This window comes from Lepisosteus platostomus, chromosome 10 (genome assembly GCF_059453375.1).
Source record: "Lepisosteus platostomus isolate fLepPlt1 chromosome 10, fLepPlt1.hap1, whole genome shotgun sequence".
NCBI lineage: Eukaryota > Metazoa > Chordata > Actinopteri > Semionotiformes > Lepisosteidae > Lepisosteus > Lepisosteus platostomus.
The window spans coordinates 5,284,861-5,311,542 of record NC_142620.1 but is presented as its reverse complement, the minus strand read 5'-3'; the positions used below and the strand labels follow the sequence as shown (position 1 = coordinate 5,311,542).

At 40.7% G+C, this 26,682-nt stretch overlaps 1 protein-coding gene across 4 annotated transcripts in view; it reads left to right on the top strand.

Annotated features, from left to right (window-relative positions):
- Positions 1 to 4,443: 4,443 nt before the first annotated feature.
- arhgap5 (Rho GTPase activating protein 5) overlaps positions 4,444 to 26,682 on the top strand; it is a 49,108-nt gene continuing 26,869 nt past the window's right edge. The window contains exons 1-3 of one of the 4 annotated variants that reach the window (XM_088647627.1): positions 4,444 to 4,776; positions 12,374 to 16,279; positions 21,753 to 21,903. In XM_088647627.1, coding sequence (XP_088503753.1) covers positions 12,551 to 16,279; positions 21,753 to 21,903 — 3,880 coding nt within the window. In that variant the 5' untranslated portion in view covers positions 4,444 to 4,776; positions 12,374 to 12,550. Of the gene's footprint in view, positions 4,777 to 4,807; positions 5,173 to 5,675; positions 6,197 to 6,216; positions 11,481 to 12,373; positions 16,280 to 21,752; positions 21,904 to 26,682 lie in introns of those variants that run through there. The other 3 variants (XM_088647629.1, XM_088647630.1, XM_088647628.1) reach the window with 3 other exon arrangements.

The following is a 26,682-nucleotide window of genomic DNA, read 5'->3' as shown; positions in this document are numbered from 1 at the left end:
GTTTCTTGCGGACATTTTGAGACAGAAGTGTGGTACAGCACAGTGAAAACATGGTCAAAGCATGTTTTTAAAGCAATGAACTAACAAAGCGGGATAAAAAACAATTATGAAGCAAAATATATACATGGTATGAAAATAGTACACCACCAAACCGCACAATTTGGTATTTTTGGTATTTGGTATTTTGGTATTGTAGGTTTATTTACTATACTGTTGAAAAATGAGACTGCAAAATATCATCTAACCAAAACCTCACCATATAATAGCTTAAGATATAATATTGAGTAATTAATTTTATTTTTTAAGAATATGATAATGTTGTTTAAGAAACACATTTCTTTAGAAAGTAACAAGGACAAAGGAAGGATTATGAAGAATTAGAGACATTTCTGATTTTCTGCTTTGTAAAATGTATTTTGTTGCTCTGTATTACATTTTACATCTCAATCCCAAGGTGTCATCTTGGCAGCCCTAGTATTACGGTACATTTGAGTCTTCACCAGCTTTAGATACTTAAGTAATTAAAACACTGCAGTAAGTACACACTGTGCCAACAGCTTGACATTAGTTTGGTCAACGTTTGACAAAGCATCTAAAATTCCCCTTAGCTGAGATATGAAAGCTTAGGCCCAGGACAGATCATCATTATCAATCACAGGCATTGCATTAGTACATTAGTAATTATAGCAGAGGAATAATGATGAAGTTGCAATGTGTGATCTGTAAGGCAGCTAATACACAAATATTTTCTCCACAGTATATTCTAGAAGCAATCTATCCAAACTGAGGGAACATGAAGGAGAATCATCAGAGTACCTATTTTTTCTGCTTTTCTGTGCGATTTGTGTACCTGTGGATGTCATCTTGGTTATCGTTTGGCTGCAGAAATAGAATAAATGCACTTTGAGCTTGACCCCAACAAGCACCATCCGTCTTCACAACATGCTGAAAATACATAATGAATCTATGGCTTGGCTCCATCTGCTCCTTTGTTAATGATTTGAAAACACGTTCAATTCTTAACCTATATCTCCCGGACCACTCAAACAGATTCTATTTAAAGAGATGTTTGTTGGCAAACCCTGTTAACTATGGTTTAGTAAAATACAGGTAATGCAAGGACAGTATGATTGACAGTATCCTGATGTAATCATTACTTGGAATTAATTACACAGTTAAATTTTGCCTTTATTTTTCCCACTGACTGCTATCAGGTCTTTGTACTGTGCTCTTTTTTCCTCAAACATGCAAGCTAAAGGCTTGATTTCCAAAGCTTTGTAACTGGTGTTGAGTAAATCTGCTTAAAATCCACTAAGGCAGTGTTGAAAGTCAGGCCCTTAGGGTGAGATAAAGCATTCTTACTCCCATTGTAATGTGCGAGAGAACTGCCTAAATTTGATTTAAAATGGCCTATCATTATTTGGGTCTTTGCTATTCATAAGAATGTACTAGACACAGTTTAGTCACCATCATGTCTAAGGAAAATAACATTCACTTTTTTCCACAAAGAGTAATTATCATTGAATTCTCACTAATTTTCCACAAACACTGCACTATTGCTTCAATGTGGAAGAATTTGTTTTAGAATGTGATGTGGATGCTATTTCTCCATTAAAAAAAAAGAAATTTAATTAGACTTCTCATTGTCTTTGTCATGGTCCTTCTTGGGCTCAGGTTTGTGATTTCTTTCATATAGCGCCTTTAAAAAGACACAATCTTATTATAATCATTTTTAAGCAGGAATAAAAGAAAAACCTTCAATATCTTAAAAAAAACAAACAAATATTGGCTCCCCACAGGTATGCAGGGTGAGACAATGGTTTAATAATTTCAGGAAAGTGTCATGGCCTGATTGCAATGTGCACGAAATCTCTTTTGCTCAGGCAAGATGCTATTAAACACAGAATGGGAAAATAAAACCGACGGTCTGACTGACGTGCATTGTTCTGTATACATCATGAGATTTCTTTCCGGCATCTTGAAGCTAGTCTGCCTATAAATTCACTCGACACTTGTGCACATTTCATCAGTTTTACGATTGTTGAGGTCACTTTCTGAAAGTCTCGCCGCAGCCTCAGGAAGAACATGTCTGGTTTTGATTGTCCATGACTGTTAGGATCTGCTGCTGTGGAATGGAAGTTTGAAAGCCCAGATTGTGATACCAGACAAGGAGGAGAACTTTAACTGGGTCAGTATTCAGTCTAGCTGCAGTTTAACTTGGTGATCCAGTTAGGACAGAATTGAGAAAACAACACATTAACCAACTGTACTGGACAGCGGTGCGTCATTTTTTTAGGATTACTGTACGATTTAGTAATTTATATCTATTATAACTAGCAAAATAACACTCTTAAGAATTACTAGAAGAATTACTAGAATATGCAAACTCAATTTACAACAACTTAGCTTAGCACGTAGCTCCTGTGACCTGGATTTACAGTATTTACAGTCTGAATTGTTTTAGGGTGTGTGATGTTTACGTACGGTAAACTGTGGGGAATTCAAAGATCCTTACTCTTTCATTGCTCAGACCTTTCAGGCAATGATAAAACTAGAAAGGCTTATTGCATTGGGTTTTCTTCTAGGTGCAGAATGAATTTGGCGTGTGGAGTGTAATAATAAGGGTGATACTTGCTATTTCATTATTATGGCTCGCTGTAGGAGGCTTTTCATCCCGAAGAATCCCAAAACGTGACACATGTAAGAGAAGTCCCACTTCAGCACTTATCACGTGCAGCAGCTGATCAGCCAGAGAAGAGGACAACTGAAATTTAGGTAAGATCATAAACAACGTTGCAAATGAGGACTTTTTGGCTTTGGTTGCCAGTGACTAGCTGATCTGATGATTTCATACAGCCATTTCTTGAAAGAGGCAGACACGTCATTTTCAAAAACAAGGCTGGGTAGCTTGTTCCTGACTCCCACAAGTTTTGTGCAAAGAAGTGTCTCCTGTTCTCAGTTTTCAATACACGTTCCCGAGTTGACACTTGTGTCTTCTGGTCAGTTTCGCTGTTAGGTGAAGATGACCAATGGGCTGGCTTTTGTCTGCCCCTTTGAGGGTTATGAATACTTGAATAAGGTCCTCTCATGGTCTCCTCTGTTCAGGACTAAAAAATGTAGCCCCTTTCTTTCAGGCCTTCAGAGTACATGATTCTTTCGAAGCCAGGAACGTACTGTATCTGATCACAATATGGTTTGGACTGATTCCAGAGCAGCAATATATTGTTATAACGTGTTGGCCGAAATTGTACAACTGTACACTAAATGAGGTCTTACTACTGCAATAAATGAAATGCATAAAACGTTCATAAACAAGGAAACAGATCAGCTAAAGGCATCACTTATCACCAGTGATTAAGAGCTCACTTGGAACGAAAGCCCGAACGCACAGCGGTGCCCTAGGTGTGGACTGAGAACTGCTGTTCTGAGAAGCTTTAAATGAGCGTTTTGGTGAAAAGTGTTGGAGTAAAAGATAGTTAATCATTCGGGGATTTCATTTTACTACGCGGGTGTCTTTAGCAGCAATAGCGTTTACTTAACTAGGTTCATCCAGTCGTCGCGAATTTCAATCAATTCTTGGTTGGGAATCATTGAAGTGATTAATTGTGGTTCCCGCCGGTTCCCTGTCGCCACCTGCTGGTGAAAACGAAACTGCTCGAAACCCAAACCTCTGGCACGAGCTCAAGGGTTCATTTCATTAATTCCTGTAATTCTGGATGATTAATGGTCTAGATTAACGTTGTTGCGTGGACCCTCACACAGTGCGCTGTCGTGCCAGAAAATACTGAATGTTATTTTATACGTTTTACACTTGGCACCAGCGTGATATATGTAAGTAGAGTATGTGTATCTTTGTGTTTTAGGTAACAAAAAATATTCGTTAAATACCGCATTTTAAACGATACATGTATAGAGAGTTGAAGTTAAAAGGCCGTTAAAGCATTGTTTTCAACATTGTCATTCATCCCTATCGCAACAATAATGCGGAAACACGCTGGGGAATCAGCTGCCCACGTTCTTCTTTTGTGTGGGATTGCTAATGACTTTTGATTCCATTCAGGTAAGGTGATACAACTACCACAGCAGCAAACACACGCTTCTCGCTTTTTGTATTGAAGTTAAATCCGTCCAAGTCTACCGGCAACTACCTGACACTAAATAATTCAGCATATGCTGTACACCCACACATCGCTTCAAATAAGGAGAGAGTCGCATTCTGGTTGGCATATTGCTTGGCTTTCGATTTGCATGTTAGTCTTAATTCCCCCCCCCCCGTTGTATTTTATTTTATTCAACGGATGTCAGTGATCAGGCCGGGGGTTTTTACCGAATTTAAACGTGCTGTAAACGCGTGAGCGCGCAATATTCCAGCACACCGGGCCGTGCCCGCGCAGCGCGCACCCGGGGCCGAGCAGCGCCGAATGGAAAAGTTACGAGGAGAGAGAGAGAGAGCCAGGGAGCGAGCGAACAGGATCCATTCGCCGCCATTACGGAGAAGAGTTGGAGGGGAGGGAGCGGGTCTCGGATTACACGTACCACCAATAATAAGAAAATAAACTAAAAAACTAAACTTCCTGCGTGTGGAGGAATCTCCTTTGAGTCTTCCCTGCGAGACGAAGAAAGGAAAAGCTCCTTTTTTTTAAATAAAAAAGGGGGGGGGGTGCGAGGCGACTGAAAGGAAGAGTAAATTCTTACATTTTTTTTTTTAAAAAGAGAGAGAAGACAGGAATGCTACCGCTTTTTTGTGGTGTCGGGAGCTGGGAGCGACCATGTTAGGTAGGGGAATGTAGTCGGGAGTGACTTTCGCACTCAACGGAGCGGGCGATCCGCGGCTGGCCCTGGCCGGTCGGGGCGGCGGGGGGGGGGGGGTTGTCGTGTAGTCGGTGCAGGTGGAGGTTTTCGGGTGCCGGCTGGGCTCCTCCGCCTCACGTCCCTGCCCGGGACCGCGTATTGTTACCCTGCGGATCCACTCCGGGGGTAAAGGAGGTGGTTGTGTCCGGGCAGGTGAACGAGCAGGCCCTGCCTGTTTCGGCACCCGATTTATTTATTTATGTGTGTGTGTGTGTTTCCTGCCCCCACTCGGCGTTACACTTCGGGGTGTCTTCATTGAGGTGTCACGACGCGGCCCCACTCCGGAGACCTGTCGCCGGTGCGCGGCCGCGGATCGTCAAGGTAACCGCATTCCTCCGGCTCGTGCTGGTCTCGGGCGGCACAGCCCGGGAGCGGGCAGCCTTCCCGGTCCATCACGGCCGCCGTGGGCCCGCGGTTGTAAAGGCACCGGCCGCTGGCAGCGCGACATCTGGGGGGGTCATCCATCAGAAGCGGCCGGTATCGGTGGTGGGGGCGGGGGGTCTCCGCGACATGTCAGGACCGAGCAGGCGACGGGGTACAACTGGACCCGTGCGGTACCATCAGCCTGGTTCTTGGTCACGTTTGTGGGGTTTGTTAAAACACACACACACACACAACCCCAACAACACAGCGATGTCTTCCCGGGTTGCAGCGCAATCACACACGCCAGGGTTTGACCAGCAGTCTCCAGCCCTGTCCTCGCTGGCGGGGTGTCGATTCCCGACGTCCTGCATTGTTTACAGTCTTAGTGGATATAGGAGCACGGACGTAGACTCCGTGTTTCTTTTTTTTTTAAGTTTAGATTTTATTCATTTGGGGAGGAGGAGGAGGGACGGAAAAGTCCGGCGGGAGGTCGCCGGTGAGACTGTAACGCGTTTCGCAAATGGCACCGGGCGGCTGGACTCGGAATGAGCTGTCTGGGAATGCCTTTTGTGCGCGGTGAGCTCATCCACAGCTGGGCTTGTGTTTGCTGGAAGCACGGCTACGTTATGGCCGTGTTACAGATACCCGCACGCCTTTGTCAGCTTCAGCCTTGGGAACTTCTTAGCCGGCCCTGGTGGTCTGGAAGTTGGAGGAGTGAAAGCACCAGAAGCCTATACGTTTCATGCGGTCGTGTGGGGACGTGGTTACAGGAGCCAGATAACCATGTTTGCCCAAACATGTCTGAGCGCCGTACATGCTGCGTTGGCTGTTATTTGCCAGAAAACTGTGACGAGCATTTCCTGAGGGATTCCCAGAAGGTTGCACAATCGTTAAGAAGGAGCGAAAAAGAGAGGAGCTGCTATCTTTAGAAAAAAGACCTGTCATTTTTTTCGTCATTCATTTTTTAGTTGGGAGCCATGCTGTAAGTAGCAGTCTGAAGACGGGGAAAATAATAGGAATAAAACGAGAGTCTAGAGACTTAACTCGGTAGTGGTTGCTAAACACGAACCAGCAGATGGGGAAAGTTTATGTAACCAGTCTCCGTAGCACTGTTTTTGTAACCATACGTTATACCGAAGAACCAATACGCGTTGTTCTTGTGGCTGAATGATTATGTGCCTCGTTTATGTAAGTTGTGGTTGGGCTTGCTCTTAGCCCCATATGCTCCGATTCTCGTTTGTCTCGCCTGCTCCCCGAGGTGATATGGTAACGCGAAGGACCTGCGGTATCTGGTTTTGGTCTCAGGGGCTGTCCAGTCCTGGTTCTGGGGGGGTCCAGTCCGTGTCCTCAGGTTTCTCTGTCTCTTTAAACGAGCAGCACCTGAAGAGATGGGAGGAGCTGTGAAATTTGTCCACTGGAATAAAAAAAACTGCCAACATGGTAGCCCTCCAGGACAGGGGTTGGACAGCCCTGCGTTAGGTGGTTCAGGAAAGTGACCGAGTCTATTGTGGAGTGAGCAGAAGGCTCTTCTGTTAAATGTGTGCTTGGAGTGTACAAGGAAGCCACAACCCTGTTCCCTTTCATCTGGAACAATGAAATGAAGTGAATTATCTACCCGTGTATCTGTTAGTTTTTGGTGTATAATATTGGTGGGTTGTCTGCATTGCCTTTAGCAGCGGTGCTGCTGCAGTGTGGTTTGCACGTAAAATATTACCACACAGACCTAGCTCATTGGCTTTGCACTTTCATTTGCTTTAAAAAAAGAGATTTTTCCGCTATACAGTCACTGTCAATGTGCAGGTAGCAGAAGTAGTTTGCTGATCTGCATGGTGATACCTGTGGAAGTCTGTGCTTCAGGTTGAAACGTATTGGCCGTCATGTCTGACAGCTCGTGTCTTACCGCGTCATGCTGGCACGTACGTGTAGACAAAGGACATGAGGAGAAGCTTTTTGTTTGTTTCAGTGCTCAACACGAGTGTAGTGGAAGCGCTCATGACCATTTCTCCCTGTCGAAATTAAAGCTCAGGCCTATAGGTTCTGTCCCACACAGTGTTGCTTTGTTTCATGTTAGTATTTCTGTGTTGTAAAGGAATGAGCTTGAAGCGTTGGATTCAGTCAACAGATTAGGTATTTTTGTAAATGTACAAATGTCATCACGTTTACATCCCCATATAGGGCATTTAGTGTTGAGTAACATCTTGTGTGAGACTGTTCACTGTTTCTGAGTCATAGTTGGACAAGTTTCTATGTAAATAAACTGGGCAGAGCACTGTTAATTTTGCTAGAGGGAAATCATATATTGCTTACAGGAGGAGTATGTCAAACGGCGCAATGAGTATGAAGGGTTTTTTTTCAGTGCAATATGACACAGGCTGTTAAATGGGATGCAGTTTGGTATTCTTGTTTACATGCCAAATACTTCATTAGATCAGGAAATGTCACATTTTTGTGAGTAAGAATCCAACCAATTTGGGAGTTCCTAGGAATTATTTTATCAGGAGCATTTCAGTAAAGAGGCGTGGTTATGGAGGCATTTTTGTATTCCAAGTAATATTTTTTTTCAGATTTTAGGTAGCAAAGTAGAGCCTCTTAGCTATTGTAAAAAGGGTCTCAGCATTTTTTTTCCCTAAAATGTAAAAAAAAAGTGTAGAAGTTAGCTGGATGTGTGGGTAACATATAACAGATGTTTCCTCTACATAACTATTTACTGCCTGCTTTTAAAGTGTTTGTTGGCGATGAAAGCTTTTCTCGAAGCTAAATGAGATAACTAATCAGTTTCCAATTATTGCAACTGCATTGTGAATGAGATTATTTGGTTGCCTCATGAGGTCAGCTAGATTTCTTTTGTGCAGATTACAACAATAAGGTTGTTTTCTAACAGCTAAGGATAGAGTAGTTAATTAGTGTACTCCACGTTTAAGTTTAATCACTTGTGCTCCATTTCAAGCCACCTCAACTGTAAAATATTCTTGAGTGGGATTCATATTTACTGTCCTGTGCGTCTGTTAAGTATTTAATTTGACCGTGGAATTTATTTCTTCATGGTATAATTGAAAAGGATTTGAAATCCTTCTTTTGCTGCCCTTTATTAGCTTTTGCACCATTCCAGCATTCCCTTGGGCAGTTCACGTCTAACTCATAACATATTTCATTTGCTTAAGGTATACGTCTCCGAAGGTTAATTATTGAGTAGAATGCTAAAAAAGAACGCAGTCTGGCAACAAACTCTGGATGAGCAGATGATGAATATTGAACACTGAATACTATTTGCAGTGTTTCTTGCTTGCTCTAGATTTCATGACTGAGTGCATTAATCCACAACTTTATCTGATTTTCTTTCGCACTCTGTCTCCAGTCTCACAGACTTTCCTTGCTGGGCAGTGTTGGTTTCAGAGTGGGCAAACCCACTGCACTTTCACGGCCTTTTGGTTTTTTGATTTAATCAGCCTGTCAAAACACTACAGCCCTTCAAACTGTTTTCTTTTCCCTTCAATGGGAGCTAGGCAGTGGTTCATTTGTGATTTGTAGATGTTTAAAAAAATACATTGTGTGAGCATGTTTATGCAAGAACATCTGAATCTATTGCTTAAGGTTACTACAGTAAACACTACCCTTGAACTCTGTGAACAGGTAACTTCCATGTAAAGATGAGTTGGCCTGACATAACTGCTGAGGGGTTATAAGTGCCTTATGTTGTTATAGCTTCTCCTGGGATCATACTTTAATAACTCTGTAATTGAGCAGCTGACAGTAGTTAGCGAAGATGGCAAAGGAACTATTAAAAAGATGTATCCCGAATCCTCCGAGGCCCCTATAGCCAGCTATGCTTTCAGTCGTTTGTGTACTTAATGCTTCTAAGAGCTGCTTTGGTAAAAACAAAACAACAACAACAACAACCTAAAAGAGGATTTATTATTATGACAACTATTTTAATCATCTGATCTTAACCAACACTGAATCTGTAGTCGTGAGTCATGCATTGAGTGCAAACCTGGCATTTACACCTTCCCGAAGTGTCACAGCACTAAAATGAAGTAATGCCAATAAAACAAGATTGTTGTTCTTGCGTACAAGCTCATCAGAGAGGACTTCTGTGAGCTGCACTGTTCTCACATTTGCCATTCCAGCTCTTAATTTTCCATCTGGTAGCAAGGTGAACAATGATATAGGGGGCCAGGCATCATTCTGCACATATCTGTGTCATGTATAACTTGTTTGATTTTTTTCAGTTTTTCATTGAGTTTTTTTTAAATTATATTTCTTCCCTTCTGGAGTATTTTTCCTTTTAAAATAAATCTGAAAATTGCTAAGATCGTACGGGTTTAAGCACGAGAGGAGGTCATTCTGCCCATCTAGCCCATTTGGAAGTTAGTAGTAATTGATTCATAGATCTCATCCAGCTGTTATTTGAAGGCAGCCACTGGATTCGACAGCATGGCTGGATAGTTTGCTCCAGACTCCCACAGCTCATAGCAAAAGTGCTAGTCTGGTGGGATGACATACCAATATATTTGTGTCACTACTGTATGTATTACAGAGAAAAGTCTTATAATCTGGGGAGTTCTGTGCTTTTTCAATATTAGCTTTGGATCATCATTTTTATAACCTGTGTCTTATTTTTGTTTGCAAGAATATAATTATTTAGTGAGTTTTACACAGTGGGCAAGGGCAAATGGTAGTTCTCATTCATACCTATGTTTTTTTGGCCTCTTTGTTTTCTTTTCTGATTCAATATGATCTCGGAGGAATTCTTTCATTATCAACCTGATCGTTTCAAATCAAGTTTGAAATGTCAAATGTGCTTAATCTAGACTCGAGTATTTCTTTCTAATCGGAAAGTTTAAAAGTATTCTGCATTGCACATAAGACTCATGATATGATGTCATTTCATTTATGATCCATCACTGTGTGTGGAAAAAAAACAGAATGTGTGGGATTCCACAAGTGGCTTACAAATACTACCACACATGGAGCAGTGCTGTGGGATGTTAAAACTCCTCTGAGTTTCTGATTGTGTTATATGGTGCTGTGAGAATGAGTAAGAAGATGACACGCAGGTTAAAAAACAACTATACCTTTTTTTAAAACCTGTAAAATGTCATTTAAAATAGCAACCCTGGAGTCTGGGACTTAAAAGCAGGGCAGAGCTCCTTGTAGAGCTCCTTGTCATTACAGTATGTGCAGTGTGGCTTCTTATATGCGTTGCATGATGCTAGCTTGAGTGGCTTTCTAAAGGAGACGTAAAAATGATGTGTGGATATAAAGATCTGGATAGGAGGTAATCTGCAGTCGCATCATCCAGGTGGGGCTGCACATTGGTGGTGGTGGAGGGGATCCCCATTACCTGTAGAGCGCTTTGAGTGGAGTGTCAAGAAAAGCGCTATATAAGTGTAAGCTATTATTATTATTATTAGTGTGTTGCTTGCAAGGGTAGAGTTGGAGAGTACTAGGATACAGATCTTCATTAGCTGTTGTCAGACAGTTCTTTTTCATCTTCTGCATTCTGTATGTTTTTAAGTGAACTTAGACCTTGTAATTGGAATTTCTTCAACGAGCATAACTCAGTTTTCTGAATGTTTTTTGATCATTTAAAGGTGTTACAATATTTGTAACTCAGTGTGCTGTCACTCCATCTGTCAATACATTTAGGAAAATTCGTACTCTGTTATGGTGCTGTCATACAAGCAAGGGTTTTATGTTTTGTTACACTTGGTTTGAATGGACTGTAGTCTGTTGGTTCTGTAGGTTCATCCTGTGAATGCTAAGAATGCAGTAAGTCATACTCGCATATTCACATATTGTGACCCCGGCACTGTGATCTCCCACTGTGATACGATTTTAACCTTATCCAAAAATTTGTAGCCTATTTTGAAACCGTAACCATTAATGTAACTTGTTAATAGAAGTGAAGTGCATTTGAGATGATTATAGACCCACTCGACGCAGCAAAGGATTGAAACCCACCATTAATTATCTGGTTACTCAGAGAACAACACAATGGATGTGAAGGCAAACCAGCTTGACAGTTAACAAAACAGGGAAAATGTTGTGAAGGTCTTTTTGCGATGCACTTTCTAGAGGGGGAAAATGTCTAGGTGTCAAATATTTGCTGAGCCAGGCTCTTGTAATGCATTCAGTTCTTTTACTACTTGTCCAAAATAGAAAGTACAGAATGTCTTTAAATGTTTTTTTTTTTCATTCCCATGAAAAAACGCCTGCTCACCCCGTGGACAAAGAGGGCTTTCATTTAGGTCCCTTCTCTCAGGGTAATTAGTACGTATTCTAACACCTGCCTACACTTAGGATCCAAGCCATCTTTTATCACAGTTAATAACAGTCATCATGCAACATCATTTCCAGTGTTATTTTTTCAACTATATTTGAATGAATAACGTGGCATTACATTTTATTGTTAGTTACTGTAAGGGACAAGGCAAAACAAATTAGCAAGAGACCAGTCCTTTTTTTACATTGGGATTAGTATTTTTAAAATATTTTGTAGGAGTTGCCAAATCCGGTCTGGTTGAGATGTTATTGATGGATTAATTTATCATCTTTTATCATAAATAAGCTAATTATCGTTTTGTGAAATGAGCAAAAGCTGTTTCAACATCTTATTCCCTTTCTGGAGATAATGATCCAGGGAAGTGTGGCAGCATATAATATATAATATAATTTGTGTATAATACTTTTTCTTCATAATGAAGAAATGATTTTTATTTGTTTGCATTTTGCGGCCGATTGTGCTGTTTTTCTGATGTTTAGGAAGGTAGAATATGGTAGCTTGCTTAATATTTGTCTAAACTTTATCCATACGGTTTAACAGATTATTTTTGGCGCACACCATTTTTTTTTGATAACCTAAGCAATGGATATGTATAATATAGCAGCTCTTTAAGAAAGGAGACTGGTATTACAGTACCTGCTATAAATGTGACTAGAAATCAAAATTTCAGAAATGTGGAATTTGGAACAACCATCCTCTCCTGTACCCTAAAATTGTTTCTTTCTTTTCACCTGGTGTTCTCTAAACATCCTGGAAGACTCCTATTTAGCCTTTTTAAACAGTATCTTGCTGAGAAAACCTTATGACATGAGCAGAGTGAAGTGCCAGACTGTTTGGATGGCTTTTTTTACATTAATGTTTTTGTTGTTGCAGGAAGCTGATTAAGAGGAGTAGCAGCAGCTGGGGGCCGGTGAAAGCACTGAGGAGAGAGGAGCCCTCCCTAGAAGTGATGGATATACAGCATCAGTAACCATGGAAGAATGGATGAAGAATGATCATCACGCTTGAGTACTTTGGTGAACATAAAAAGAGGATGACAGGAGGGATATAATGGCAAAAAACAAGGAACCTCGCCCCCCAACATATGCTGTGAGTGTAGTTGGCCTGTCTGGGACTGAGAAGGAGAAGGGCAACTGTGGAGTTGGGAAGTCCTGTTTGTGCAATAGGTATGTGCGTCCTAAGGCTGATGATTACTTCCCAGAGCATACTTCTGTGTTGAGCACAATAGACTTTGGAGGGCGCGTGGTGAACAATGATCACTTCCTGTACTGGGGCGAGGTGTTGCACAGAGGTGATGATGGGCTGGAGTACAAAATCCAGGTCATTGAGCAGACGGAGTTCATCGACGACCAGACCTTCCTGCCTCACCGGAGCACAAACCTGCAGCCATACACAAAGCGGGCTGCGGCGGCGAAGCTGCAGTCCGCGGAGAAGCTGATGTACATCTGTACTGACCAGCTGGGCTTGGAGCAAGATTTCGACCAGAAGCAGATGCCGGATGGAAGGCTAAACTTAGATGGGTTTGTCTTATGCATAGACGTGAGCAAAGGGTGCAATAGAAAATTCGATGACCAGATGAAATTTATTAATAGCTTATACTCTCAGATAGTGAAATCAAAAAAGCCCATTGTAATTGCAGCAACAAAATGTGATGAATGTGTGGAACAGTACTTGAGGGACATCCAGGCGTTTGCTTCAAACAAGAAGAATATTCTTGTGGTGGAAACGTCAGCTCGGTCCTGTGTCAACGTTGAGTTGTGCTTCCATGCTCTGACTCAGTTGATGGATAAAACACGTGGCAAGCCCAAAACCATTCCCTATCTGGATGCGTATAAGACTCAGAGACAGCTAGTTGCTACAGCAACAGACAAGTTTGAAAAGCTGATTGTGCAAACGGTAAAAGATTACCACACGAGCTGGAAAGCTATCAGTAATAAATTAAAGAACCACCCTGATTATGAAGAGTACATAAACTTGGAAGGTACCAAGAAGGCTAGAAACACATTCTCTAAGCACATAGAACAGCTGAAGCAGGAACATATCAAAAAAAGAAGGGAGGAGTATTTTTCAAGCTTACCCAAAATTCTTAATAATCTACTCAGTAACCTGGAGGAGATTGAGAAATTGAACTGGGCAGAAGCTCAGAACCTGCTGAAAAGCAGATCTGAATTTCAGTTCTGGTTTATTGTGTTAGATCATACCCCCTGGGATGAGACTGATCACATTGACAAAGTCAATGACAGGAGAATTCCCTTTGATCTGCTTCGAACACCAGAAGGAGAGAGAATTTATCAGAACCACGTACAGCATTTAATTTCTGAAAAAAAACGGGTGGAGATGAAGGAGAAGTTTAAGAAGACCCTTGAACGGGTGCATTTTATCAGCCCAGGACAGCCCTGGGAAGAGGTTATGTGTTTTGTCATGGAAGATGAAGCTTACAAGTATATCAGCGAAGCTGATCGCAGAGATGTTTACAATCGGCACCAGCGGGAGATAGTGGAAAAAGCCAAAGAGGAATTTCAGGAAATGCTTTTTGAGCATGCGGAGCTGTTTTATGACCTGGATCTAAATGCAACCCCTAGCTGTGATAAAATGAGTGAAATACACTCTGTCCTCAATGAAGAGCCTAGGTATAGAGCTCTGCAGAAACTTGCTCCAGACAGACAATCTCTTCTGCTGAAGCACATTGGCTTTGTCTATCATCCTACTAAGGAGACCTGTCTTAGTGGCCAAAGCTGTGTGGACATTAAAGTGGAGCAGATTCTTGCAAACAGGCTTGTTCAGCTGGACCACGGGCGGCCCAGTCTGTACCATAACAGTGCCAATATTGATAAAGTAAACTTGTACCTCTTGGGGAGAGATGGGCTAGCACAAGAGCTGGCAAATGAAATTCGTGCTCAGTCTACAGATGATGAATACACTCTGGATGGGAAGATCTATGAGCTTGAGCTAAAGCCCATTGATGTAAACTCAGCTTTGCTTCTGAGCCATTTCTTGACCCCTGCCTTTAAACCTCATGGTTATTTCTGTGTTTTTAATTCCATAGAGTCACTTAATTTCATTGGCGATTGCATTGGGAGAATAAGGGCTGAGGCTAGTCAAATTAGGAAGGACAGACATATACAGCCTTTGCCATTTATTTTGATATTAGCAAACCAGAGAGACAGTGTTTGCAAAAACCTGCCTATCTTGAGACATCAGGGCCAACAGCTTTCTAATAAGTTGCAGTGTACTTTTGTAGACATACCTTCTGGTTCATTTCCACGAAAATTTAATGAGTCCCAAATAAAGCAGGCTCTGAGGGGAGTACTTGAGGCACTAAAGCACAACTTTGATGTTATGAGCCCTCTGCCTTCTATTAAAGACTTATCAGAGACTGACTTGCGAATTGTTATGTGTGCCATGTGTGGAGATCCGTTTAGTGTGGACCTTATTCTCTCGCCTTTTTTGGATTCACATTGCTGTAGTGCTGCCCAGCCTGGTCAAAGCAACACTCTGGTTCTTGATAAGATCATAGGAGACAGTCGAAGGCGGATCCAAATTACTGTACTTTCCTATCACTCCTCTATTGGGATTAGGAAGGATGAGTTAGTCCACGGCTACATACTTGTGTATTCAGCAAAGCGCAAATCCTCTATGGCCATGCTTCGGGCATTCCTGGCAGAAGTTCAGGATGTTATTCCTGTCCAAATGGTGGCCATCACTGACAGCCAGGCGGACTTCTTTGAAAATGAGGCCATCAAGGAGCTGATGACTGAGGGCGAGCACATAGCCACAGAAATCGTAGCCAAGTTTACCGCTCTGTACTCTCTGTCCCAGTACCACCGCCAAACCGAGGTTTTCACACCCTTTTTCAGCGAGGTCCTTGAAAAGAAGAACAGCATCGAGGGGATGTTCATATACGACACTACCAGAGATTCCACCAACACCAGCGAAGACGTGTTTCTGCAGTCCCCCCACGGGAATTCACCGGCTTGCAACTACTACCCTGACTCAGACGACGACACTGAAGCACCACCTCCATACAGCCCCATAAGAGATGACGTGCTGTTGCTCCCAACTCCCAGCGAGCGCACATCCAAAAACAGGATGGACCTGGAAGGAAACGAGTACCCCATCCACAGCACCCCCGTCAACACCCATGACCACGAGCACAACCACAAAGTGCCTCCGCCTGTCAGACCAAAACCAATTGGACCCAAAACGAACGTCAGGAAACTTGATCCCAACCTCCTGAAGACCATCGAGGCTGGCATGAAGAGCACGAAGAAGCAGATGCGGGTTCCTCTTGCGCACGCAGAGGATGTGGAAGCTCAGGATAACTATGCAGAACCTGCGGATACGCTCCTCAAATCCAAAGGGTTCAGCGATGACATCTATGCCGTCCCAGATGACAGTCAAAACCGAATTGTCAAGATGCGGAACTCTTTCGGGGTCCTTCATGGGACTCATGCCGATGAAGAGAATGGGTTTGATCGGTTGTCGAAGGGCGGGAGAAGGCCTTCCAAATACAAGCATAGGTCTAGTATTCTGTTCAACAAGATGAAAGCTTACCACCGGAGGGCTCACTCGGATGCCAGTGATGACGAGTCTGGTGTGGCACTGCAGCAGAAGAAGAAGAAAGGCAGGGGCCATCGTGGCAGTGAGGAGGACCCCCTGCTCTCTCCTGTAGACCCCTGGAAGGGAGGTATTGATAACCCTGCCATTACATCTGATCCTGAGCAAGATGACAAGAAGCCCAGAAAGCCCAGGAAACCAAAGCCTGATAAAAGCAAAAGGGTGAGATCATTTTTGATAATTCCTTTGCATTTTATAATGCCGAGCTTCACTTAAACTTTTAATGGAGAGCTTAACGTCTAAATAAAAGGTTAACTAGTACTTTGCAAACTTTGTGATTAAAAGAAAACCCAATGAATATTGTTAACTGTTCATCTGGAAATATTTGCTCTCCGATTTTAAACAGCCTTATAATGTCTATAGACATTTTTATTGCAAACTGTGTGGTTATGCAGACCTATGGGTTCCTAAGACCCAAGTCCCATGAGATGTATTTTTAAGAGGCTTGGTTTAACAGACTTATCAATGTGACAATATTTATTTTGATTTATAGCTATACATCTGCTTCAGTCTAATTCTGCCCTGCTTTTATGACCCTGCATTTAGTTTTCAATGGGCACGTTTGCCCTTCAGGGCAGTGTTTCTGCAGTGAAGTGCATTGCCCTGAACAGTGGTAATGACATTTCAGCATACTGTATGGCCTTTCCATCACTATTATAGCAGTGTGAAGAACACCAATATGCGTTTATTTCTTCAAGCATAATAGTAATATTTCTAGTTGTTGTTCCACAGTGATCAAATGAAAAGAAGTGGCACTGGTAAGTAAAAATTAATGGGTCCTTGTATTGGAATGCTAAGTCAATAAGTGAAGCCTTGAAAAGAACAAGACATAATCTGAGTAAGGTAATAGCCAGAAGTTGTGATTCAGACTATTTCCAATGAATCCTTATGCTGTAATTTTGCAACAACTGCAGATGATTAGGGAATGTGGCTGTAGATTTGTAAGTGCCACTAGAATGTGGAGAGGGTGTATCAGTGTTGAGATCAACATGTAATTTCTGTTTATCTGCTACCTAGAGGCATGTCTTAACAGTTTCTTACTGTAGAGCGTCAGCTTCAATCCAGACACATACTCTTTATCATTCTTAGATTCTGACAAACTTAAAGCATGCAGTAAATTTAGGCATGCTTTTCTGCATTATATTTTGATAGCTTTCAATAGGTTGCTCTGAGATGCAGTACTCCATGGACTTACTATAAAAATAGTTAAAAGGTTCCTTTGTAAGTAATGTATATAGTAATTGAATGTCATTAATGAAAAGGAAACACCTGAGAGGTTGTAGTTTTCTATTTTCAGGATTTAAAAGCCATACAGAAGTCTATCCAAGTTAGTATTTTTTATCAGTGGAGCATTTATCTGCTGATAAGTCCTCCACAGTTCCTGCTTGAAATGCATCGTTAAATTGTTAAACCCTGTGTGTTTTACCTTGCATTATTTCGTTTCTCTCTAGTATATTCAAAGCCATCTCCCATGACGATAAACATTAATGCTTGCAGTAATTTGAAAATGATCTAATCTCAGGCTTGCAAGTTTCTTAACTTGAGTTGACTGTTTAGTTGGGAATCTGGCAAGTCATTGCCCACAGATTGTTCACATGGCTGCCACTGGCAGTGCAAGTCATTTGTTTAAAACAGTGGTTCTCAAACTTTTTGGACCAAGTACCACCCCTAATCCAACCAAAGCATCCAAGTACCACCTACAAGTCATCTTCTCATAGGAACCCCAGAAATTGTCAATGACCAACATGAGCGCACGTGCGCACACTCACACATACATATAATAAATATTATAATAATAAACTTTATTTGATATAGCGCCTTTAAAGGTGGCTTCTCAAAGTGTTTTACAGAAAAAAAAACATTAACAACAACTAATAAAAAAGCACCATTTCAGTGAGAGGGGTGAGCCTGTTTATTTGAGCAAAGCAGATGTGAATTAATTTTTCGAGCCTTGATGCAATTCACAACAGAGTCTAACAGATATTAAATCGTCAGGCATTTTCTTGACGGCAAAGGTCTCGCGGTGGATGTTGTAATGCGTACATTAATTTCTGGAGCAACCTATCTAATTCGTGCAACTGCACCGTTATGTCGGCTTGTCATTGCTCTAGCACCGTCTGTACAAACTCAGACGCATTTTATCCAGTCGAGGCCATTCTCTTCGATAAATTCATTCAGAAGCTGAAATATGTGCTCTCCTGTAGTTCCTGTTGGTAGCGGTTTACAGAACAGAAAGTCTTCATGGGACATGCCCTCAAACTCGTATCTAACGTAAACGAGCAAATTGACCAAATCTCATCTAATTGCAGTGAAAAACATCTGCTCATCTTAACGCACTCTATCAGTGTACTTTTGATACAATCCTTAATTTCAATAATTCTATGAATGACTGTCTTTCAGGGGGAGGGGGGCAGCAGGTCGAGCTGTTTAGCAGCTTTTTCTCTACACATAATACGTGTCAGCTCTTTTGCCAACGGTAAATAAGGTTCTTCAAAAATAGTGTAGCTTACCTGCTTTAGCAATTCGCAAGCTTGCATTTTTCCGCGTTTCCGTTTTTATTTCCGTATTTAAAGTTTTTATTTCATGCGCATGGGAGCGAAACACAGAGACGCTCGGTGTATTTTTCTCAAATTAGAACAGTTCTTAAATATTTTTCTGTTATCACGCTTTCGTGTGCTCGCAAGATTACCTGCATTCGTAGCACGTATTTCTATGCATTCCTGTGTTTACAATGTTGGCATTGTTCCGAAATCACGCACATTCTCCTTTCTCCCTATTTGCTGGAGATACAGTAGCTTTTTTTAAATACAATTGGTCACTTGCGTCCGTAGCACGCATTCCTATAGAGTGGTATATAAAATTACAGAGTATCTCTTGTGTCCACTGAAGTATTAGCGCGCACTGTATCGTAGTACGTAGGCTGCGTATTCGACACGTATTAAAATACAAAATATGAAAACCCATCCCGATTTTTCAGCGCACACAGTTCCAGGGTCATTTGGCGTACCACCTGGCGGCACTCCACGTACCACTGCCGGTACGCGTACCACAGTTTGAGAACCACTGGTTTAAAACATTGTAATGTGTTAGGTTTTATTCACCTTGATTAGTTTTACAGTATTTAAGCCAGTATACAGAAAATACAAAGCTGGTTCTTTGCTGTGTTTATTTAAGTGTTCTATACTTATGCATATTATGAATATTGGAAAGAGTACCTTTCATTGTCACATAAAGAGATTATTAGCAGCTGCATTTGAGAAAGATGTAGGACCACAGATTCAGGGAACAGTCACCATGCCCTTCCTGAGAGAAGAACACTATACTTCTTTGAAACGTCCAATGTAGTTACAGTATGAACCTGGAAACGTTTGTATTGGCAGGGACTGTAGTGCTCATTGAGTGTGATTTGTCCATACACACACAGTTTGAAAATTCTGCACCAATAAAGTTGTGAAATCAGGCAAGGAGGAACACGCATTTAACAAAGTATAAAAGCCACGAAATGAAGAAATTTCCTTCGATTCTTCATTCCACGTGGGTTCATACATCCTTGCCTACAAATTACTCACACTTAGCCTTTCAAGCAGTGTGCTAAAGTTACAAGAAAACAGCAGAACAAATTAGACTCCAAAGGTAATTTACTCCAAAGGTAATTTACATCACTTTAAATATACAACCTTGTGTATATAATTAAATTTTTATAAAGCATTATTTCTGATACATGTGTAGCACTACAGTAAACCTGTTTAACAGAATAATGGGTGGAAAGGGTGTCTGTTATTGTGAATTGTCCATATAATTACAGATTACATTTTTCAGCCCCAAAACATACTATTATATGTGAATATAAATCCAATATATATGCTTTCTGGGTCTTTTTTTAACAATTGCAATGAACACAGTCAATGAAAATTGTTCCTGTGCCTTTTTTGTTATAAATATACAAACTCTTTATTTGATGATGTCAATATACTGTATAATATTTGCTAATGCATAAGAAACGCAAACACCCATCATAAGCAGTTGACCTACCCCTATAAGTCACCATTGATATTCCTGAATTTTAAACCCATGTAGTATTTATTTTAACTTGTATTATTATTTGTGCATTTCCCCATAAACACGGGGAATGTCAGTTATTTCCAATCGTGCAGATAAACTTGCCTTTAGAAGATTGTCCATTGAATCTGAAGCCGTTTAAACTGACGGTTTACTGTATTTCCAAAGTTCACTTTTGTACAGTCCTTTCTGCTGTATCTTGCTCCATGCATTTTTCAAATTAACATCAGTTTTTGTAAGTTATAACAATTTACAGAATCTGTTAGTTCAAATTCAGAGCTTTAAGATGATATCCTAAATATGAACTGAAGCCCGCCTTTGTGCTGTATTTAGGCCAGGCAGCTGCATAAAACATGCCACCCGTACCATGAGATTTTCATCACTGGAATAATTACATTTTCCTGATCACCTTGTTTTTTTGTGTTGCTTTTTTGGGTGGGTGGTTATGACATGAGAAAATGAATGTATTTGAGACCTTGGAATGTCTTGTTCATAAATTTTGAAGAGTGGATGTGAATCTCAGAGGAATCTGTCCACTTTAGCAAAAAAAGACCACTGGTCTGATTGATCTTTTTTTTTTTTTCCGCTTTATTCAGCAAGTTACGTGTGTCTTGTGATGTTTTTTTCCCTGGAGATTCCTAGTCACATTGCTCTGTATCAGTGTAGCATCAGGAAAATGAAAGCAAGTCATGAAATGTAAGTACACTTGCAACACATCCTCTCCCATTTCATTATTCAGATTGTTCTATTACTGCTGGGCTGTCTGTAATCCTATAGAAAAACCAGTCCTGCTGCGAACAGAGAGATCACCCTTTTTCAAAAAGCAGATGCAGATGTTAACTAAATGGCATACTCTCCTGTGAATAACACTTGACCCTTTGTTCAGGAGCCAACGTGTCTGCAGCTGTTTCATTTCACTGTTTGATATCCAGTGCATTTGGCCTTACAAAGAAAGCTAAATAGGTAGATGCATGTGCAGTTTTGGGCTGCCTCTTCTCACATGTACTACCAGGGGTCTCCAGCTCTAGGCACACATTCTCTTATTTGCTATTTTTATGCCGGCTGTGGGTCACGGATTAATTGGCTGTTATCTGTCCCTTGCTCACATCATTATGTGTTAACAGATACATTTAAATCTGCCAGCTTCCATTTGCATCAGCTTTTCTTAAAAGAGCTGTATACCCTGGGGACAGGTAGATTGCATTGAAAATATCCGTGTTAACTAGTCTCTCGCCACAGCTGCAGTGCCGGTTTAGCTGTATCTGGGATAGGTTGACTAAATAAAATGCTTCACTTACAGAGCAAGCCATGTTGGTCACTCCTGTTAGGTAGTCCTGTAAAATATGGATGTAAAACTCCGGCCGAGAGATGGGCAATGACTTGCTTTCCACCATTAGTTTACTTAGCCCCCACTCCCATTCTTCATATGTGGTAAAAAATTGTCAAGGTAAGGCAAATGGAGTATCGGAAAGAGGTATGTTTCTGGTCGGGGGTGGAAGGGGGCAGGTGAATCGTGTTGGAATTTTTAACATTCTTTTGCACATACAAATGACCTTTTTCCTCATATGTGTTGCAGTCAAAACCAAAGTCTACCAAGCCTCTGTACCCACCTACGAGAAGAAACTGGGAGAGCAACTACTTCGGCGTTCCTCTGCAGAACCTCGTTACTCCTGATCGGCCGATCCCACTGTTCATTGAAAAATGTGTGGATTTCATTGAAGCCACAGGTAAGATGACCTTCTACTTCAGTAACACTGGGAATATTTTGAACTTGTTCAAGGCAGTAGAAGAAAAGTGTTGACCTTCACTTATCTGAAAAGTGAATGATTTTTAGTTCCATACACAGATTTATGTATTGATTATTCGTAACCGAAATTGCCTTGATTGTTTTATGTTGACCTCATTGCGGGACTCCCACAATCCAAATGCTTTCTATAAGGAATTGCCTCCAGTTCTCACTTTTAAGTTCCGTTTCCTTTATTTTCCATTTATGTCTTCTGGTTTTTCTTTCAATGCTGATCTGGAAAAAGTTCAGTGGATTTGTCGATGTTTTAGAGGATTTTGAATACTCAAGTCAAGTCGACTTGTAGTTTTTCGCTGTTTAAGATGAAAGTCGGAGTTCTTTTAGCCTCTCGAGGTAAGACATCCCTTTGAGCCTGGGAATGTACCTGGCCAATCTTCTCAGGACTGTAGTATTACAGCCTTAGAAATATTTTATTATGCTGCCTGTTAAGCCCAGTAAATCTGTTTTCTGCATTTAGATTTACAAAACATCCCGTAATAGACCATAAGCTTTTTTTCTTGATTGTATATCATGTAGTCCTTGTTGAAATCTGACTGTTTTAGCAGTGTTTGCCATGCAAATGTGCAATATAAAATGTAGACTGATGTGTCTTGCTTTAAAACACCAGCATAAATACTTGAAAATTAAAATGTTCAGGTCTTAAAGATATAAACATTTTTCAACGCCAAGCCCTCGTTTGTTTATGTGGCGTTTGGAGTTGAATCTGCCCAAGAAGAATGTTTAAGTCTGCCAAACGGGAAACCCTGTCGTTTTTTTTTCTCATATTGTGGGCCAAAAAGGCTTTTGCAATTTTTATTTCTCACGTTATTTCAGATGCTTGGATATGTTCCTTTCACTGATTATTGTAGATATCAGTGAGTTAGCTGAAAGCTATGTGATGGTAGAGACAAGAGAGAGCCCTTTATTAAATGATTTGATCTGCTATAGGCAGTTGCTCTGCAGTGCAGAGACATCACTGTCTTCTTACCTTTGGACAGCCTTTGGTGCTGTGCCTGGAAAAGATGCTGAATTTAATTTTCTTCTCACTTCTCCAGTCATTGAAGAGCACTTGGAATCTCCAAATTTAGAGGTGCAGTGATTTTAAGGTACTGCAGCTGGCCACTTTTGTATATAAACTTGGGTCTTCCTAAAGTAATATGTTTATATTTATAACGCTTTCTAGGTGGGACCTTGCATTTTTTTGGAAGTTAGTAAAAGCAATTGAATTTAGGAGTCTCTCTTGCGACATCGGGATGTAATAATATAGAGCTAAAACAGTGAGGTGTTGGGTACGTGACCTTGATATTCTAAAACATTGTGTTCATGATCTTGATGCCCCAGGCAAATTTAAAGACTTGACCTTATATGCAGGCAGCACCTTTGAATGATGTTACTGCCTACACACACCCAAAGTATCTAATTCAGATTTCAAAATAACTTTAAACCACAAGTGAAAAGTCTAGACTGAAGAGGAAAGGGAAGTAGTCTTTCACTTTAACTTTCACTGGGTTGTCACTCTTAAATTTAACATAACGAAACTCAAATCTGTGAATCTCTATTTTGTAATACAATGCATATGCGGTTTCCTGCAACAGTTTCTAGTTTTATTCTGTGGTGCTCTCAGTAGAAAACAAGATCTATAACTTCTGTAATTGTTTGTGTTTCTGAAACATTCTGAAATCTGTTTTCATATTCTTTCACTAAACTGTTTTGTAAAAAGGGGAAGAAAGCTTAATGTTTTGCTGTAGTAAGGGTTTAAGAGCTTTCTTGTTGGTGCATTCACATTAGGTAGTTTCAAAACATGAAATTTAATATATTCCACGGATAAAATAAATCATTCAAGTTGTTTGTCTGGCACATTCTCATTAAAAATACATGTTTTGTTAAGCATATGGAAAATGTCTCCCAGCATTCCTCTATGCACTTATCATTTTTGCAAGAATGTTTTCAGGAGGTTTCAGCTTATTTCCTCAAGCCTCTCTTATTTAAAGAGCCGTAGATAATTGGATTTGTAGATAAGGTTTCCTTTGAGTGGCTTTTATTTATCAGGCATGTTTTACATAAATTTGAAGTTTCATTGCAGTAGCCTAGGTTGACAGACCTTGCAGAAAGATTGTGCTTCCCTACATATTTACATAGTTACACCCCTGTCAATATTGTGTTTTTGTTGTCTGGTTTCTTGTTCCAAGGTGTGAATCTTTTTGAAATGTATAGTCCCGGGTATTTGGTACATATCCAGTGTTACTTGTAGACTGCTGGAATCTATTCTGCTTGCTTTTTTTAGTTTCTCTATGTGGGCTTATTGAAGTAAGGCAGTGATAACGGCTGCCATTAAACACTGACTAGCTTGTATTAACGGTTTCTGAATTCATTTCATTGCCTATTAAGGCTGTTTGTAAAACATACCCTATGTGTTTTTGAAGAAGTCCCTATTTCTCTAATTTGGATATTGGTTGAGACTTTAGAAAATTAAACTGAAGAAGTTTTAATTCTGGATGGGGGCCTGTTCCAAGAATACCTGAATTGGTTCATCTCAACTTATTTCTTAAACAATACTACTACAGCAGGATTGACTATGCCTTTGAACTGAAGAGGGACATGAAGAGCTAGAGAGTGCAGAATCACAGATGTGTCAGAGGGCTGATAAAGAATGCTTTGTTTTCAGCAGGGTTTAATTATTAATTTTGTCAGTGGCAAGTGGTGATGTTCACGGATGATGACAGAGCGTTGCCAAGCCCTTCTCCTCTGGCTTTTCTATTTCACCTCCCTGCTTTCTGGTTTAGTAACGTCCTGATCTTTGAAAGTGCTGTAACCCTGCTTCTCAATAACCACAGTCTCTTTTTTTTTGAGGTCGTTAAGAAAATTGACTTTGCGTGTAAGCATTAACTGTAACTCAATGCAGAGTTGAAATGGTGTCTTGTCAAAGGAACTCAGTTTACATGGTAGGCCACAAATGGTTATCATACGGTGTCATTTAAAAAGATGGACAAAGACTGGTGGAGACTATGATAAGGTAAATTGGTTATTCAGTGTCAGTGTGACTCAGATAGTACTTTAGTACTCTATTACTCTGTTACAATTAAACAGCTTTTTGAAGTTTGAGAGGATTAAGGAATTGTATAGTAGCTCCACACTAGCTTCCGGTTTTTTAAAAGGTTAAACTGACCATCCGTGATACGAGACCTGCTATTTACAAAATCGGCATAGCTGTCTGAATTCGGTCTTGTTCCATTGCATTCGTTCTTTTTTAAATTGTGTGCTGGTGACAGCCATCATTGGATACAGCAGGCTACTGTGTGTTTTTGGTGCACAGTAAGCTAGTGCTCATCGGGGTTGGCATCAAGCAGGTCTTACAGGTGATCCCTACATTATCTGTAAAGGCTTGGAACACATGGGTTTTGATCAATGTCATGAGGTACAGTTGTTTGCTCAGCTAAGCCAAGGATAGAAGGCATTTTTTTGTGAGCTCTGTGGAGTTGGTATTTTCTTTTTTTGTCCTTATTTTTTTGAAACTGCTGAACACATTGCCTGCTTCAGTGCTCAAAAAACTCTTTAGACCATGGCTAGCTTCTCAGGACCAGGGTTGGACTTCTCTTGTACTACCCATGCACTGGTTTATGTGATCATAGTACTTTATTTTCCAATAAGCATCCGTACCTGAATGTGAAATAAGGGTGGGTGACAATGCTTCCACTCTGGATATTTTTTAAATGCATTTTCAGGGTGCCTTTACTGCTGTTCAGAGCGAACAAAGCAGTGATTCTTGAATTAATTTAGACTTTTTATAGATTATTTTTACCTTTCTTCCTTTCCTAGTTGCCCTAAATAGGTAGGATTTAGCACACAACACAATGTGTGGTGTGAGGGTTTAGCACTTCTCAGATGACCCCTTAAACAACCTGGTATTATTACCACTAGGGCTGCAGGGTTTAGCATTCCTGCACCAAACTACTGCTGCCAGCATTTCAGAACTGATGCTTTAAGAGGCTGTATAGCACTACGATTCTCTGCTGGAGACCTGAATTTTATAGAGCTTAACTGTGTCCGGTGTGTTTTATAATTGTAATTTTAATTAAAATTTCTCGACATGAACAATGCATGACTGGTTTAAAAAAGAAGCACAACAAAATTGTTGCATGAAGCTAAAAGAGTTCTCGGTTGTTTTTGAGCCCTTCATTTGATCTTCCCAAATCCTGTGTTTGGCTACCTGAATAATAAAAAGTAAAGTCTTTATCAGTCTAACAATAGTGTGGTTAATGTATTAATGCCAGGGAAGCACTGCTATTGTGGCTGACAGTCACACTGGTTCTATTTCTGTAAGGACATGCGTAGAAATTCATTCTCGAAAGCCGACCTCACCATTGTTGACCTCTGTAAGTATGAAATAGTAAAGATTTAGCTGTCCGCTCTTTCGCTTTATCACAAAGTACTTCATTTGAATTAATATTTTAAGACTCTTAAGTGCTTATTCAGTCTGTTAGTAATGGCAGAGGTATGGAATGCACTATGTTTGTTGTGTAATTTATTGTAGGATTCCTCCTGTGAATAACATGTTGCTGCTCTTGATTTATTACTGTTGTGACAGAGCTTTTACAGTATGCTATCAAAAGAATTTGAGATCATAGACTTTACAGCCCCCCTATTCTGTCTCATTGAATTCTGTCTGCAACAGGTGTTCACATTCTAAGAATAGTTTCTTGAATGGTGGTGGCATGTGGAAATG